Raw genomic sequence first — 15,886 nt, forward strand, 5'->3', positions numbered from 1 at the left:
GTGATAGTGAACAGGGACAAACAAGTTCTCAGCCTGCTTCAACTTGGACTACTTGCAACTGTCTTTTTCCTTGTAGGTGGTCAGAGTTTGGCAAAGCTGTTGAAAAAGCTCAAAATGAAAATCAAATCAAGTTTAATGATCATTCAAATCATACATAGATACAGCTGAATGAGACAGCGTTCCTCTGGGGCTAAGGTGTGAAACATTCAAAATAGTGAGCAACACAATTCAAAATAGCAATCAAAGCATATTCACTCAAAAAAAAAACATACATATACATATAGTCGAAGACCCTGAGAGATAATGTCCAGCAATTGATGATACAGTCTCCTGGCAGTGAGCGGACATGTGCAATCCAGTCTGTCATTCCACCGCTCGAACACAGGAGGGCAGCACCGACGAGGGGCCAGGCCCCAGCCGAGCGCAGACATCATGCTGTAACACTTCTGCATCTTCTCACCTGGTCTGCAGCAGCAAACAAGCCCAAAGCTTGAGGCCTAGCCTTCGCGACAGTCGAGGCTACTCAGCTGCCATGTTGTCTGTCCCTCCATCAGACAAGGGTAAAGGCCTGTGGTGACTTCCATTATCACTGTCTTCGTCTTCTGATCGCAAGTGAAATGTCCGAGACAATCTCCTAGTTATACTGCACCAATGCTTCCATGTAGCAGGCAGCAACAATACTTGCAGCCAGGTCAGCTCCTCCAACACCCCAGCCAGCCCCTGCTCCAACATCCTGGCTGTGATGACTTACAGCCATACATCCTAGGAACCGTGTACAATGCAGCCACCTATGTATCGGTACTTTAGTATTGAGTCCATCCAGGCAGAAGTTATATTGCACTTCAGAATGTGCCGAATAAAAATAGAGGAAGGAGAATGATGCAAGTTTGGGGAAAATAATTCACTGTAGAATACCCAACTTCTCATCTACCCTTGAATTCAAAGTTAGCATCTGCAGATAGCTGGGCTTGAAATGCTGCCTACCAACTCCTACAGAAATCAGCTTTCAAACATATGAAGCATCAGGTTCAAGAGTCAGGAAGTTATGTTGCAGCTTTAAAAAAAAAAAATTCTGGATCAGTTACATCTACAGTACTGCATTCATTCTGATACTCCATTATAGGATGAATGTTTGAGGCTTTGCTGCCTGGATTAGAGGGCATGCGCTAATAAGAGAAATTGGACAAACTTTCATTTGAAGCGGAAGAAGCTGAGGAGAGTCTATAAGATTACAAGAGACAATGCTAAGTGCAGTCAACCAGTATCTGTTCCCCAGTGTCAAAATGTCTAATGCAAGAGGGCATGCATTTAAGATGAGCAGGTGAATGTTCAGATGTGTAGGGCATTTGGTTTTAAAGGCAACTGTGGGTGCCCAGAATTGAAAGCCAGGATTTGTGGAAGAGGCAGATGCGATAGAGGCATTTAAGAGGCCCTTAGATAAACAGATAGATAAGCAGCTATTAGAGGGATCAGAATTACATGCTTGAATTAGGGACTAGTGTACCTAGGCAGCAGTAGCTCAGCACATAAGCCAAAGGGCTTGTTCCTATGCTACACCACTGTATGGTCTTTATAACCCACTAGTGAAGGTGCGACTTTAATCCACTGGAGATTCATTCCCAATCTACCGGGTTCTCAGATCTCAGAATGCCAATTGTTGGCTCAGTGCAGATAACCGTTACATCCTCACTGTAACACAGCTCTAAGGCCTTAACCAAGATCTGTACTGTTTTCGGAAAAGTGATCCTCGTAAACCTCAAGCTAAATCAGCAGCAAACAAAATTGAAAACATAACAGACAAGAGAAATTGTAATGGTTTTTATTTGTACAAGAGTATACAGTGAGCTCAAGCACAGGTTTAAAAAAAAGTTGTTTTTTTTTTAAAAATGTGCAGCTCCGATTTCATTCCTGTGCACCAATTTACTCTGGCATCTATAGACATCACTATAAAAGAAATGGCCAGAGAGAGAAATAACAGATGTATTCTGTTCACAAAAAAAATGCAAAATTTTATTGGTAAAATAATATAATTTAACATCACAGAATTATTTTCCTTGCAGAAAATTTCGAATACATTTTTTATAACTTCTCCCAATGTACATAATGGCAATGAGACACTCATTGAAATCTCCTTGTGTGGTCCTTTTTAGTATATATATTATTCTATCCCACTGCTTCTACGAAAGATCATTCCATCCATTTTCACCACTGTTGCTCTGCAATTACTACTGACTTTATCTTTCTATAAAGCAGTCTATCAAAATAATACTTAGTTACAGGCAACTCCTTTATACAATATCCTCATCACACCTTACCCCCATTTACCAAGAAAATTGCTCTTTCTGAAACCACTGCGAGCAGTCAAGAGGAGGACAAGCTTCTACAGAGAAGGTGCTGTTCACGGCTGATTTCTTATTCCCCAATGACCAGTGCCACTTTTACCAGGATATCCTCAAGAAAAGTGAAGTTTGAACACCAGATAAGGCTGGAATTCAAGGTCACAATTCTTAAAATGGAGGCAGAGCAACAGGACACACCTGAGCACAATGTAAGACTGATATTTACCATGAGTAAAGCAGGGATGAAACACTGTGGCAAATAATTACCCGATAGTAAGCTGTAGCTTGTTTTAAGGGGATGGAATGTGGCAGCTTAATAACCTCCACTGTTTAAGACGAGTTTTACCAGTTCACACAGCTTGACACCATCAGTCTGCAGCTTCATGTGGTAGGGACCTCCAACGAGACTGCAGGTTTTCCATGATGCAGTCCATCATACCACTCAGCTGATGATGCATCGTGAAGAGTTGACTCCCGGAGTGCTCATTCAAGTTCTCAGAGAAAAAGCGTGCATGGAGTGCATTAACTTCAGAGACGAGGGAAGGAGGAGTAACAGGAGGTGGAGCAGTCTCACTTAAGTCTGAAAGAATACAAAAGCCAAATTAATACAAGTTTCTACACTGAAAGCAGCAGCATACAAGTACTGCCTTAGCTTGCTGGAAAATAGCACATATCCAGACTGGTGTGCCATGTTTTTAACAGCTATAAATTCCCTCTAAAAACAGCGTGCCGGATTCTAATCCCACCAAAGCTACAGCTTGCTGAATGTCAACAGTTTCGACTGGTTAATTTAAACAAATACTAAATGGTGTTTTGATAATTTAATCAACTACCTTTTTGCCTCTATACAAAAGATGAATAAAATGCATTACACTGCTCTGTCAAATGCAAGTTGCATCGTTGCCTGGACTGGATAGGGTCACTGCACAGGATCAGAAAAGGCTGCAGGAAGCTGTGACCTCAGCCAGCTCCACCATGGGCACGAGTCACCCCAGCAGAGGTCACTCTCAAAAAGACAGCAGTCATCATTAAGGACCCCCATTATACATGACATGCCCCCTCCTTTGCTACCATCAAGGTGGTGGTACAGGAGCCTGAAGACACAGAGTCAAATTTTCAGGAACAACACTATACAGTAGCCAATGTAGCGCAGAAGGAATGGGGAGTATTACCAGTGAAGGCCTGGGACATGGACTGTTCCTCATAGCCACTGAAAGGGCAGGCACAGCTAGGGCTCAAGCATGTGCCCATGGCTACACTTTGGGTTTAGAGGAAATTGGAGGAGCCAAAAGTAACTGCTGAGTGGAAAGTGGGAGGAGCTGAAAATGAGCCACGTAAGTTTTATTCTCTACTTCAATGAAATTGTAATTACAATTCTGTAGCTTGCTAAACTATTTCAAAATCTAGTTGAGTGTCAATGAAACAGAAAACAGTAATCATTAAATTCATTACTATTTTATAAGTCCATAAATTTTGCATCAGCAATTGGCCGGGTCTAGGACATGGCTGTGTTCAGTGATGTCTGAGGGTTAATATCTGGCCTCCAGCAACCACAAACTGCCGGCTATCCCATCGTAAAGTTGCAGATTTTATTTTACTAGAGCTCATGAGTGCCATAATGACTTAAGTGCCGCTTCACGTGAAGGGCATTCTTAGCCCTGGAAAGCAAGTCTTTTGTTGCAGTCTGGACCAAGTCTGTGATGAGAACAGGAGCACAGAAATACTCTGGCATAAGCACTGAGTTCAACCCCCCCACCTCCCCCTCCCCCCATAGTGCCTATGGTTTACTTCAAGTAGAACATTATCCCCTGCCATTCAATAGCTCTGCAAATTATTCATTTCAAAAGCCTATCTAATGTTGAAAACACTTCTTCCACCAACCCTACACGCAATAAATGCCAGATTATAACTGCCAAGAAAAATATTTTTTTTTTTGAATCCAAGTCCCCTGGTTTTTGAGCCATTCTCTAATGAAAGAAGTCTTGTTTCAATAACTTGTTCAAAACTAGCCACGATCTTGATCTTGTATGTTTCCACCTAACCCCTTAGATTCCCCTAATTTTCAACTTCTGAAGCTTGGTGAAACTCAATGTTAGCATAGGCAAAGTTACTATGAAAACGAGGCATAGCAAAAAAATCCATTCTTCCACTCAATCTGACAAAAGTAGAACTTCCTGGTGGCCAAACATTTTAATTCCTATTACCATCCCTATTTCGGCATGTTAGTCCATGGTCTCCTTTTGTGTCACTATGAGGTCACCCTCAGGGTGGAGGAGCAACATCTTATATTCTGTTTGAGTAACCTCCAACCTGATGGCATGAACATCGATTTCTCCCTCCGGAGAAAAAAAAATCACTCTCCCTCCCCTCTTAAAATTCCCCACTCTGGCCTCCTGCCTTTTCTTACCTCCCCCTGGGTCCTCGTCTTCTTCCCTTTCTCCTCTCTTCTCCAGCCCTTTACCTTTCCCACCTTCCTAGCTTCACCCATCACCTTCTAACTATCTTCCTTCCCGTCCCTCCACCTTTTCATTCTGACATGTTCCCCCTTCCTTTCAGTCCTGAAGTAGGGCTGAGTAGAGTTCATCCAGCATTTTGTGTGTGCTGCACTGGATTTCCAGCATCTGCAGACTTTCTTGTGTTTAAAATTATTTAATTCTGATTACATTTTGGAGATTACAAAGGTATGTTATTTGGGGTAAAGATGACAGGTAACAGGAAAGAGATTTGAAAGGAAGAATAAAAACCTGACGAGGCGTTGCATAAATAGAAGCCTCAAGATACCAACATTAGAGAAACTAACTTCAGAAGTGAAAGCTCTGTGGGAAAACAAACACACAATTTGACTGGAAATGTTACAGTTCAGTGCCACAATAGCTATTTAATTCCCCCCACACCCTGACAACTGATAATCAGCATTACCTGTGGCCAGCTTTTCTTCATCAGCACTGGAGTTGATGGTGTCATCTGTGCCATTTACCAATTTTTCACCTTCAAATACGTTGTCTTCTTCTAAACAAAGAGATTTTCTCTGGTGGGGCGTTGAGCAGGGGGATAAAGGATTAAACAATATAATATTAATATAATTAGTATAATACAAGACACCAGGAAGGCAATCCAGAACTCAGTGATACTGAAGAAATATTCAATGGATACCATTTCCAATATTTACAGAAGATTTATTTGGTTTATTAAAATAGGTTGAGAGAAATATGAGCATGAGTGAATTTGAAACTTGAGCCACTGTATAACAGCAAGTACAGAGATGAAAGATTGTGATGGCATGACTGTCTTCATAAATTGCATGTCTTCAGTCCTGAGTCAGCTGCCTGAATGTGATACTGCTGTTAAATCTTGATATGCTGTAAATATTGGAAATTATATCCATCGGATATTTCTTTGCTACATTCCTCTCATTCCATAACACCATAAGATATAGGAGCACAAATGTACCATTTGGCCCATAGACTCTGCTCTGTCATTTCATCATAGCTGATTCAATTCCTCTCAGCCTCATTCTCCATATCCCTTCATGCCCTGACTAATCAAGAATCTATAAATCTCTACCTTGTATATATACAATGACTTGGCTTCCACAGCCTCCTGTGGCAACGAATTCCACAGATTCAGCAGTCTAGCTAAAGAATTTCTCTCCTTATCTCCATCCTAAGTGGACACCCCTCTATTTTGAGGCTGTGTCCTCTGGCCTTAGTATAACCTGCCCCTCCCCCCCAAACACAGGAAATCTTCTCCACATCCACTCGAGGCATTTCAACATTTAATAGCTTTCAATGAAGTCACCCCTCAACCTTCTGAATCCCAAATAAAACGCTCCTCATATGCTAAGTCTTTCAACCCTGGAACCATTTTCATGAACATCCTTTGAACCCTCTCCAGTGTCAGCACATCCTTTCTTGAACAAGGGGGCCCAAAACAGCCCCTTACCACTATTTTGTCCATTGACAGCTTGTCTAAAGATACCAATAATCTCTTCTCTCCTTAAAACCCCATGTCTTTGGTCATGTTTTCTTTCCGACCAACTGCACCAAACAACATGCTTGGAACTGCATGCACGATGAAATGTCCGTGACATTATAGTTTCCTCATGAAGAGTAGTGATAGATGTGGGTTGGGAATAGTGGAGTTGAAAGGAGTGGGAGTTATTGACAGGGGGAGAATAAATAAATCACAGGATCCACATCAAGGATACATCCAAAAATTCTGCTACCCTAACACATCCCTCAAAATTGTTAAGAATGCTGAATAAAGGTAATGCTGACAAGATAAAAATGTGCTCTGAGGGCAATGATAAAATTGTACTCCAACTGTCACTGAGTAATCAATATTGGATAACTATTGTTAAAAATTTCCCCCTTCCTTTGGAGAAGAAAAAGGAACAATAAATGTCTTCCTACTAGTTTAAGTTAGAAATGCTTGTATACAAATCCATTACAACTAAATGACAAATCCAAGAGGTAATAAAAATTTTTACAAAGCACTGGACAGACATGGAAAGTACAACTCTAGCTGCTATGAAGATAATAAGACCGTAAGACATGTAGTATTAGGCCATATGGCCCATCAGCTCTGCTCCGCCATTCAATCATGGCTGAATCTTCCTCAGCCCCACTACCTGACCTTCTTCCTGTAAACTGTGATGCTCTGTCCAATGAAGAACATATCAACGTCTGCCTTAAATACACCCAAAGACCTTGCCTCCACAGCTGCCTGTGGGAACAAATTCACCTACCTCTGGTTAAAGAAATTTCTCTGCATGTTTTAAATAGACAACCCACTCTCCTGAGGCTGTGCCCTCTTTTCCTGGACACCCCCCATCATGGGAAGCATCCTTTCCGCATCTACTCTGTATGTCTTTTAATATTCGAAAGGTTTCAATGGGATGCCACTACCCCCCACCATCTTTCTAAATTCCAGCGAGTATAGACCCAGACCCCAACATTCCTCATATAACCCTTTCATTCCCAGAATCATCCTTGTGAACCTCCTCTGAACCCTCTCCAATGCCAGCACATCTTTTCTTAGATGAGGAGCCCAAAACTGTTCACAATACTACCTCACCAGTGCCTTATAAGACCTCAGCATCACATCCCTGTGCTTGTATTTTAGACTTCTTGAAATGAATGCCAACATTGCATTTGCCTTCCTCACCATCGACTCTACCTGCAAGTTGAACTTTAGGTTGTTCTGCAAAAGGACTCCCAAGTTCCTTTAGCCTACTCTTGCTCCTATTTCTTATGCCCTTATATTCTCTTTTTTTTTAAAAAAACATACTTGAAAAAGCTTTTACTATCCACTTTGATACTGCTTGCTTTCATATTTCATCGTTCCCCTCCAAATGATCTTTTAGTTGCTCTCTGTAAGTTTTAAAGAAGCTTCCCAATCCTCAATCTTCCCACTAATTTTAACTTTGTTGTATGCCCTCTCTTTAGCTTTTTCATTTGCTTTGACCTCCCTTGTCAGCCACGGTTGTATTATTTTGCCATCTGAGTATTTCTTTATTTTGGAATACATCTATCCTGCATCTCCTACGAACTCGCACCATTGCTGCTCTGCTGTCATCCCTGCCCACATCTCCTTCCAATTTATTTTGGCCAACTTCTCTCTCATACCATTAATTTCCACTAAAATACTGCTATGTCAGACTTTACTTTCTCCCTATCAAATTTCAAGTTGAACTTAATCATATACATGTAACAGAAAAAAGAGGAGAGCTCGAGTCATTGGCACTAGCAATATAAAGCTCTGCAACCTTATAAAGTGGCGTTTAGGGAAAAGAGCTAATGCAAAGTTAACAGGATACAAAGTTAAATTAAAATAACAGACTAAATTTAAAATAGCAGTTGTAGTTTGAGATTCATTATTTTGCACAGCTTCTCAGATAGGAGGCTGCTAAACAGTTTAGTATTGGAGCAAAAACAAACCAAAACATTTTTCTTAACTGTATCTAACAATCAAGACACAGTCTACATTCTGCCTGACTTCTTCACTCAGAGGGTGATGTGAATGCTGAACAGGCTGACAGCTGAAGTAGAAGCTGCAGGTTCAATTGTAACATTTAAGCTTGGGATAGGTGAATGGATGAACGAGGTTTGCTAAGATATGGCCTGGGGTGCAATTAGATGGTCTAGGCAGATCAGATCAGCTTGGACTAGATGGACCGAAGGGCATGTTTCTGTGCTGTAGTATTCTATGACTTGATAACAAATAATCAAATATTAGTGTAGGTGCAGCAGTCACAGGTCCTTCAATTCACCCAGTCTGCACTAGCCATCAAGCACCCTGAAATGTGTTGTTTTTTTAAAAAAAAACAAAAGCATTTCAAAGTATCTTTCACACAAAAATTACTGGAGTACTTCTTCCGAGGAACCTTGGGGTGACTTAAGTAGCAACAGTGGATTCTGATTCTGAAAGACTTGGGGATTTGGGTTAAATTTTTTAGCATATTCCAACTTCAGATGGAATCTGCAAGTTCATAGGAATCAACTCACCTGATGTTCATAAAAGGCCTTGAGAGCCTTTCTTACTACAAAGACTTTTGGGGAACGGATCGGAAGCAACTTAATTTCAGCCACTGTGAGCGAGCTCAGGTCACCAATAGTCTTGATGTTTTTAGCTCTTACAAGTTGGCCCAAACCTCGGGCCCTATTAGGAGAGAGAAAGAAAACACAGGAGTTTATATTATTTTATTGAGATACAGCACAGGATATGCCTTCCAGCCATGCTGCCAGCAACCCCCTGGTTTTTAACCTTAGCCTAATCACAGAACAATCTACAATTACCAATTAATCTACTAACCTGTACGTTGTTACGATTGTGGGAGGAAACCCACCCCCCCATTCCACGGGGAGCAAGTACTAACTCCTGACCAAGGATGCCACGACTGAACTTTGAACTCTCGACACCCCGTGCTGTAACATCATCATGCTAACTGCTACCGTGGCGCTTAACGCAAGGACACCAGTAGTAATTAGCAACACCCCGTATTGATCAGTTTAATATTAAGTGATTAACTACAGGAAGTTTATCAAAATTGTTGTAGTTTTAATTAGGATGCCACAATATGCACTATGAACAAGTGCCTTTACATACCACATATTAGAAGCAAGCTGAGGTAGAATAGTTTCGACGGGTGAAGAACAGCTAACCAGAGCAGGATACACACGTGCTGAAGATGATGTCACAGACTCTTTGCTCATCTCAGAGATCTTGGGAAAATGAAAGGATAATCACAATGTTGTACTTATTTATAACAATGCCATTATTACTGTATAGCATGGGTTCCATGTACAAATCTCCCATTTGCAACATCTCCAGCAATGGAGACCTAGTTCAATTCTAAAGCTAATGCTTTCAGATTCAATCAATTAGTGGCCTGTTTTCTAACATTCAGAATTCAATGAGAAAGTCCACGGGCTTTATTGTAGATTGAGTGGCATTAACTAATCTTAACTGAACAGCTAACTTCAATTGCTCTAGAAAGCAGATGGGGAGGGGTAGGAAACAGAATCTGCTAAAAAAAAAACTCGTGGTATGATATCTATCAAATGAGCATTTATAATGAGAAACAATCAAATTTATAATGATTGATTCCTGGGATGGCAGGACTTTCATATGAAGAAAGACTGGATGAACTGGGCTTGTACTCGTTGGAATTTAGAAGATTGAGGGGGGATCTGATTGAAACGTATAAGATCCTAAAGGGATTGGACAGGCTAGATGCAGGAAGATTGTTCCCGATGTTGGGGAAGTCCAGAACGAGGGGCCACAGTTTGAGGATAGAGGGGAAGCCTTTTAGGACCGAGATTAGGAAAAACTTCTTCACACAGAGAGTGGTGAACCTGTGGAATTCTCTGCCACAGGAAACAGTTGAGGCCAGTTCATTGGCTATATTTAAGAGGGAGTTAGATATGGCCCTTGTGGCTACGGGGGTCAGGGGGCATGGAGGGAAGGCTGGGGCGGGGTTCTGAGTTGGAGGATCAGCCATGATCATAATAAATGGCGGTGCAGGCTCAAGGGCCGAATAGCCACTTCTACACCTATTTTCTATGTTTCTATGAAACAGTACCAGTCATTCCTGGAACACAATGAGAACACTAAAGCCTCTTACACATTCAATGCTCCCAACTCACTTTGTGGCAGATCTCGTTTGTACATGCATCTTTGATGCCCCAATATTTGACCATAAAAAGCTGCCTTAAATACAAATTATTCCAGGTGAAAATGAATGAATATGAACAGTCATTGTGACAGGAATAGGGCTCAATTGCGATTTCCCTGCAGTCTGAATGATTGCACTTAAATAACTGATTTATGCGTGTGTGACATAACAAGGCATTTAGCATCTATGGGGTTGTACAACATAATTAGTCATATAAAGAAAGAAAAATAAATGATTTGCTCTCATAATTTACCACCAAGACAAATCTTCTTGATGTGTGACTGCCTTCAAAAACTTACCAGACATTTCTTCGAACTCTTACAGCCTGAATTGCGAGTACTTGGACTCTGGAACCCCTTTGTTGGAGTAGTGTTGTACTAAGAAAATTAAGTACGCGGATAATTAGAAAGAATTACCCCAAGGTAATCACACTATATAAACATATAGTAATAAAGCATTTTCTGACAGAAGATCTACAGTATTAGGTGCTGTTTCACTTTCACAGATAACTAACACAAGTATTTCCAGCATTTTGTTTACATTTAATACTCTGCATTTTCACGTTTAACTTTAGGCAAGACAAAACTAAACCCTGTTCCAAGAACATGGAGGAAGAAATGCCACCGAGGTAACGTCAAAGTGTTTGACAACTTTTGAACTGTAATCATTACTATCAAAAAGATGGCAAGTAGATTTATATCTTAATATTATGACAATGAATTGTACAGCACAGGAAAGGTCCTTCAGCCAAAACTGTCCCACATTAAATTAGTCATAAAATGCCCAACTACACTAATCCCTCCGCCTATACAACATCCCTATTCTTCCATTTCCTGCACATTTATAAGCCTATCTAAGAGGCTCTTGAAAGCGTCTATTGTATTTGCTGCCGCCACCACAACGACAAGCAGTGGACTCCAGGAGTCTACTACTCTTTAAAAAAGCTAGCCCCATAAATCCCCTTTGAACTTGCACTCGTGTTAAATGTCATGTCCTAGACATTTCAATGCTGGGAAAAAGATACTACTTAGCTATTCTATGTACAGTATGCCTCTTAATCTCAAAATTCCATCAGATCTCCCAAGCCGATCCAGGTGAAAAAAAAACAATACAAGTTTGTCCAACTTCTCCTTATAGCACATTCCCTCTAATCCAGGCAACATCCTGTTAAAACTACTTCTGTGCCCGCTCCAGAAGTGTTGACATACGCCCTACAATGGGGCAACCAAAACTGAATTCAATGCTCAGATACAGCCGAACTAGAATGTAATAAAACTTCAGGTTAACTTATTTATCACATATACAATCGAAAAACCACAATGCAACTTCCCAAACTCAATTCCTCAACTAATTAAGGCTAACATGCCACTTACCTTCTTTACTAGCAACGTGGTTAGCTGCTTTCATCCAAAGGTAAAAGCACCACCATAACCGACACTAACACTCAACTGTGCTTGTGTTTTAAAGCTAATCTTTAGCAGAATACGGAGATACTCAGGTCAGGTCTCCAGAGCAAAAAAAAATGTTACTGTTAAAAGGGCAATGATCTGATAACAGGTCATGGAATTGAAATAGTAATTGGTGCTTCCTCTACACATTGTGTTGAGTAATTCCAGTAATGCCTTACATTCAGATTTCAAGCACACAGTATTTTGTTTATTAATGTACGCAGGTTTCTGAAATTCCTAAATGAACATGCACAAGTTTATCTTGAAAGTACTTTACAGTTAAAGGTGACACACACAAAAAGGTGGAGGAATTTAGTCGCTCAGGCAGCATCTATAAAGATGAATAAGCATACTATATAGTCTGTGTCTGACGTTGACGGACAATCATGTATACTCTTTAAACACTCATCCTAGACCTCCTCTGTCAATTCTATACCCAGTTCATCCACCAATGCCTGTTTAAGACCTGCAGTATTCACCCGAGCTCCATTATGTAGGATCTGATAAAAATAGGATACCGCACTACGAATAACAGGATCAAATTTATTTATTGCCTCCAGGGACCCATGTTTGTCTAAAACCTCGAAGTTAGGTATATATTTCCTAACATAATCTCGAATTTGTAAATATTTAAAAAAAACTAGATGCAGGGATATTGTAAACCGCTTGTAACTGGGCTAATGAGGCAAAGTTTCCATTAATATATAGGTCACCTATACTACAGATGCCTCTCTATTTCCAGGTGGAAAAAACAGTATCACTCAGGCCAGGCAAAAAGGAACTATTGTCACAGATCGAAGTGTCAATATATGTTTTTGGGGCCTTAATGTGGAGTTGAATCTGCTTCTGAATTCTGATAGTGCTGCCGACCACGAAGCTGTTACTAAAATGTGACTTAGTAACTGCAGTGGGGCTATTAAGGAGAGCTGGTAAGGAAGTTCTCTCACAAAGCATTTGCTCTATGAATAACCATGCTGGGCACGAGTCTGAGGTAGAGGGTGGGCCTTTTTTCCACCAAGAATGGATAGGTGGGCAGCCCAGTAATACATTTTAACGTTCGGTAGGGCAAAATTACCTACTTCCCTGGGCTTTGACGAGTGTTTTTTTTTTAGTAATTCTAATGGCTTTATAATTCCAAATGAAAGGTACAATAATTGAATCCAATTGCTTAAAATATGACTGAGGAATAAACCATGGAATTGACTGGAAAAGATGAAGAAATCATGGGAGTACAATCATCTTGATTGCATTAACCCTCCCCACCAAAGAAATTCGAAGGGTTTTCCTAAAGTCAACATTATGTTTAAAGTAATACTGACTTTTGATTGTTCGGTCAACGTCAGACACAGACTTATACAGTTTAAAACACTACATAGACTCCATTATTCCGAAGAAAAGTTGCAGTTTCTACCCTGATGTTTCGCCAATTTGTAATAGATGTAATTCTGTGAACAGTAACTTGTCACATTCATTCTGGTCATGTTGTAAGCTTTATGCATACTGGAAAAGTATTTTTCATTGTTTCTCTGAGGCTTTTGGGAAGCGGTGGGAACCAGACCCGCTCATAGCCATCCTTGGAGCAACAAGCTCCCTATCTTCAGCCAATATGTATGAAAAAGCAGCTGTATTGTTTGGAATGGTAATTGCTAAGAAGTTAATCCTGCAAATGTGGAAAATGTGCCTACGTACGATCTGTGGCTGAGAGAACTGACAAATACTTTACATCTGGAGAGACTGAGACTATGTAATGAGGACAGAGGGGACATCTTTGAAAGGATTTGGGGCCCTGTTTTGGCTTTCTTACGGGGTGAGGACTGAGGTTTTTTGGTGCAGTGCACCTCTGCTGTGTATGTTTACTTCTGCTTTTATATTTTTCTCTTTTGCTGTTCAATATTTAATTTGATTTCAGTTTGTTATGGTTGTGGTTTTTGTGGATGTGCTGTGTTTTTTTTGTTCGTTTGTTAGTAATAAATAAAAAATAAAGAAAAAGAATAAGCATCACACATCAAAGTTGCTGGTGAATGCAGCAGGCCAGGCAGCATCTCTAGGAAGAAGTACAGTCGACGTTTCGGGCCGAGACCCTTCGTCAGGACTAACTGAAGGAAGAGCTAGTAAGAGATTTGAAAGTGGGAGCGGGAGGGGGAGATCCAAAATGATAGGAAAAGACAGGAGGGGGAGGGATGGAGCCAAGAGCTGAACAGGTGATTGGCAAAAGGGATACGAGAGGATCATGGGACTGGAGGCCTAGGGAGAAGGAAAAGGGGGAGGGGGGGAAGCCCAGAGGATGGGCAAGGGGTATAGTCAGAGGGACAGAGGGAGAAAAAGGAGAGTGAGAGAAAGAATGTGTGTATATAAATAAATAACGGATGGGGTATGAGGGGAGGCTGGGGCATTAGCGGAAGTTAGAGAAGTCAATGTTCATGCCATCAGGTTGGAGGCTACCCAGACGAATATAAGGTGTTGTTCCTCCATCCTGAGTGTGGCTTCATCTTTACAGCAAAGGAGGCTGTGGATAGACATGTCAGGATGGGAATGGGATGCGGAATTAAAATGTGTGGCCACTGGGAGATCCTGCTTTCTCTGGCGGACCGAGCGTAGGTGTTCAGCAAAACGATCTCCCAGTCTGCGTCAGGTCTCACCAATATATAAAAGGCCACATCGGGAGCACCGGATGCAGTATATCACCCCAGCCAATTCACAGGTGAAGTGTCGCCTCACCTGGAAGGACTGTCTGGGCCCTGAACGGTGGTAAGGGAGGAAGTGTAAGGGCATGTGTAGCACTTGTTCCGCTTACAAGGATAAGTGCCAGGAGGGAGATCAGTGGGGAGGGATGGGGGGGGGGGGGGAACGAAAGGACAAGGGAGTCACGTAGGGAGTGATCCCTGCGGAATGCGGGGGGGGGCGAGGGAAAGATGTGCTTAGTGGTGGGATCCCGTTGGAGGAGGCAGAAGTTACGGAGAATAATATGTTGGACTTGGAGGCTGGTGGGAGGATGGAGTGAGAGCAGATGTGCGTGAAATGAGGGAGATGCGTTTGAGAGCAGAGTTGATGGTGGAGGAAGGGAAGCCCCTTTCTTTAAAAAAGGAGGACATCTCCCTCGTCCTGGAATGAAAAGCCTCATCCTGAGAGCAGATGTGGCGGAGACGGAGGAATTGCGAGAAGGGGATGGCGTTTTTGCAAGAGACAGGGTGAGAAGAGGAATAGTCCAGATAGCTGTGAGAGTCAGTAGGCTTATAGTAGACATCAGTAGATAAGCTGTCTCCAGAGATAGAGACAGAAAGATCTAGAAAGGGGAGGGAAGTGTCGGAAATGGACCAGGTAAACTTGAGGGTAGGGTGAAAGTTGGAGGCAAAGTTAATAAAGTCAACGAGCTCAGCATGCGTGCAGGAAGCAGCGCCAATGCAGTCGTCGATGCAGCGAAGGAAAAGTGGGGGACAGATATCAGAATAGGTGTGGAACATAGATTGTTCCACAAACCCAACAAAACGGCAGGCATAGCTAGGACCCATACGGGTGCCCATAGCTACACCTTTAGTTTGGAGGAAGTGGGAGGAGCCAAAGGAGACATTATTAAGAGTAAGGACTAATTCCGCTAGACAGAGCAGAGTGGTGGTAGAGGGGAACTGGTTAGGTCTGGAATCCAAAAAGAAGCGGAGAGCTTTGAGCCTGATGGGGGATGGAAGTATATAGGGACCGGACATCCATGGTGAAAATAAAGCGGCGGGGGCCAGGGAACTTAAAATCATCGAAAAGTTTAAGAGCGTGAAAAGTGCCACAAACATAAGTAGGAAGGGATTGTAGGAAAGAATAAGCATACTATGTTTTAGGCCAAGAACCTTCTACAGGACTGGAAAGGAAGGGGGAAGGGAGAAGGGAGGAGGAGGAGGATAGCTGGGTCATAGGTGAAGCCAGACAGGTGGGAA

At 41.8% G+C, this 15,886-nt stretch overlaps 1 protein-coding gene across 4 annotated transcripts in view; it reads right to left on the reverse strand.

Annotated features, from left to right (window-relative positions):
• Positions 1 to 1,555: 1,555 nt before the first annotated feature.
• Positions 1,556 to 15,886, reverse strand: part of rif1 (replication timing regulatory factor 1) — a 94,019-nt gene continuing 79,688 nt past the window's right edge. For 2 of the 4 annotated variants that reach the window (XM_063048573.1, XM_063048571.1), the window contains exons 32-36: positions 10,815 to 10,892; positions 9,447 to 9,562; positions 8,846 to 8,999; positions 5,259 to 5,367; positions 1,556 to 2,919 (exon numbers count right to left, since the gene is read on the reverse strand). In XM_063048573.1, the coding sequence (XP_062904643.1) occupies positions 2,708 to 2,919; positions 5,259 to 5,367; positions 8,846 to 8,999; positions 9,447 to 9,562; positions 10,815 to 10,892 (669 nt within the window). In that variant the 3' untranslated portion in view covers positions 1,556 to 2,707. The remainder of the gene's footprint in view (positions 2,920 to 5,258; positions 5,368 to 8,845; positions 9,000 to 9,446; positions 9,563 to 10,814; positions 10,893 to 15,886) is intronic. The other 2 variants (XM_063048575.1, XM_063048574.1) reach the window with 1 other exon arrangement.

This window comes from Mobula hypostoma, chromosome 5 (genome assembly GCF_963921235.1).
Source record: "Mobula hypostoma chromosome 5, sMobHyp1.1, whole genome shotgun sequence".
In the NCBI taxonomy this organism is placed as follows: Eukaryota; Metazoa; Chordata; class Chondrichthyes; order Myliobatiformes; family Myliobatidae; genus Mobula; species Mobula hypostoma.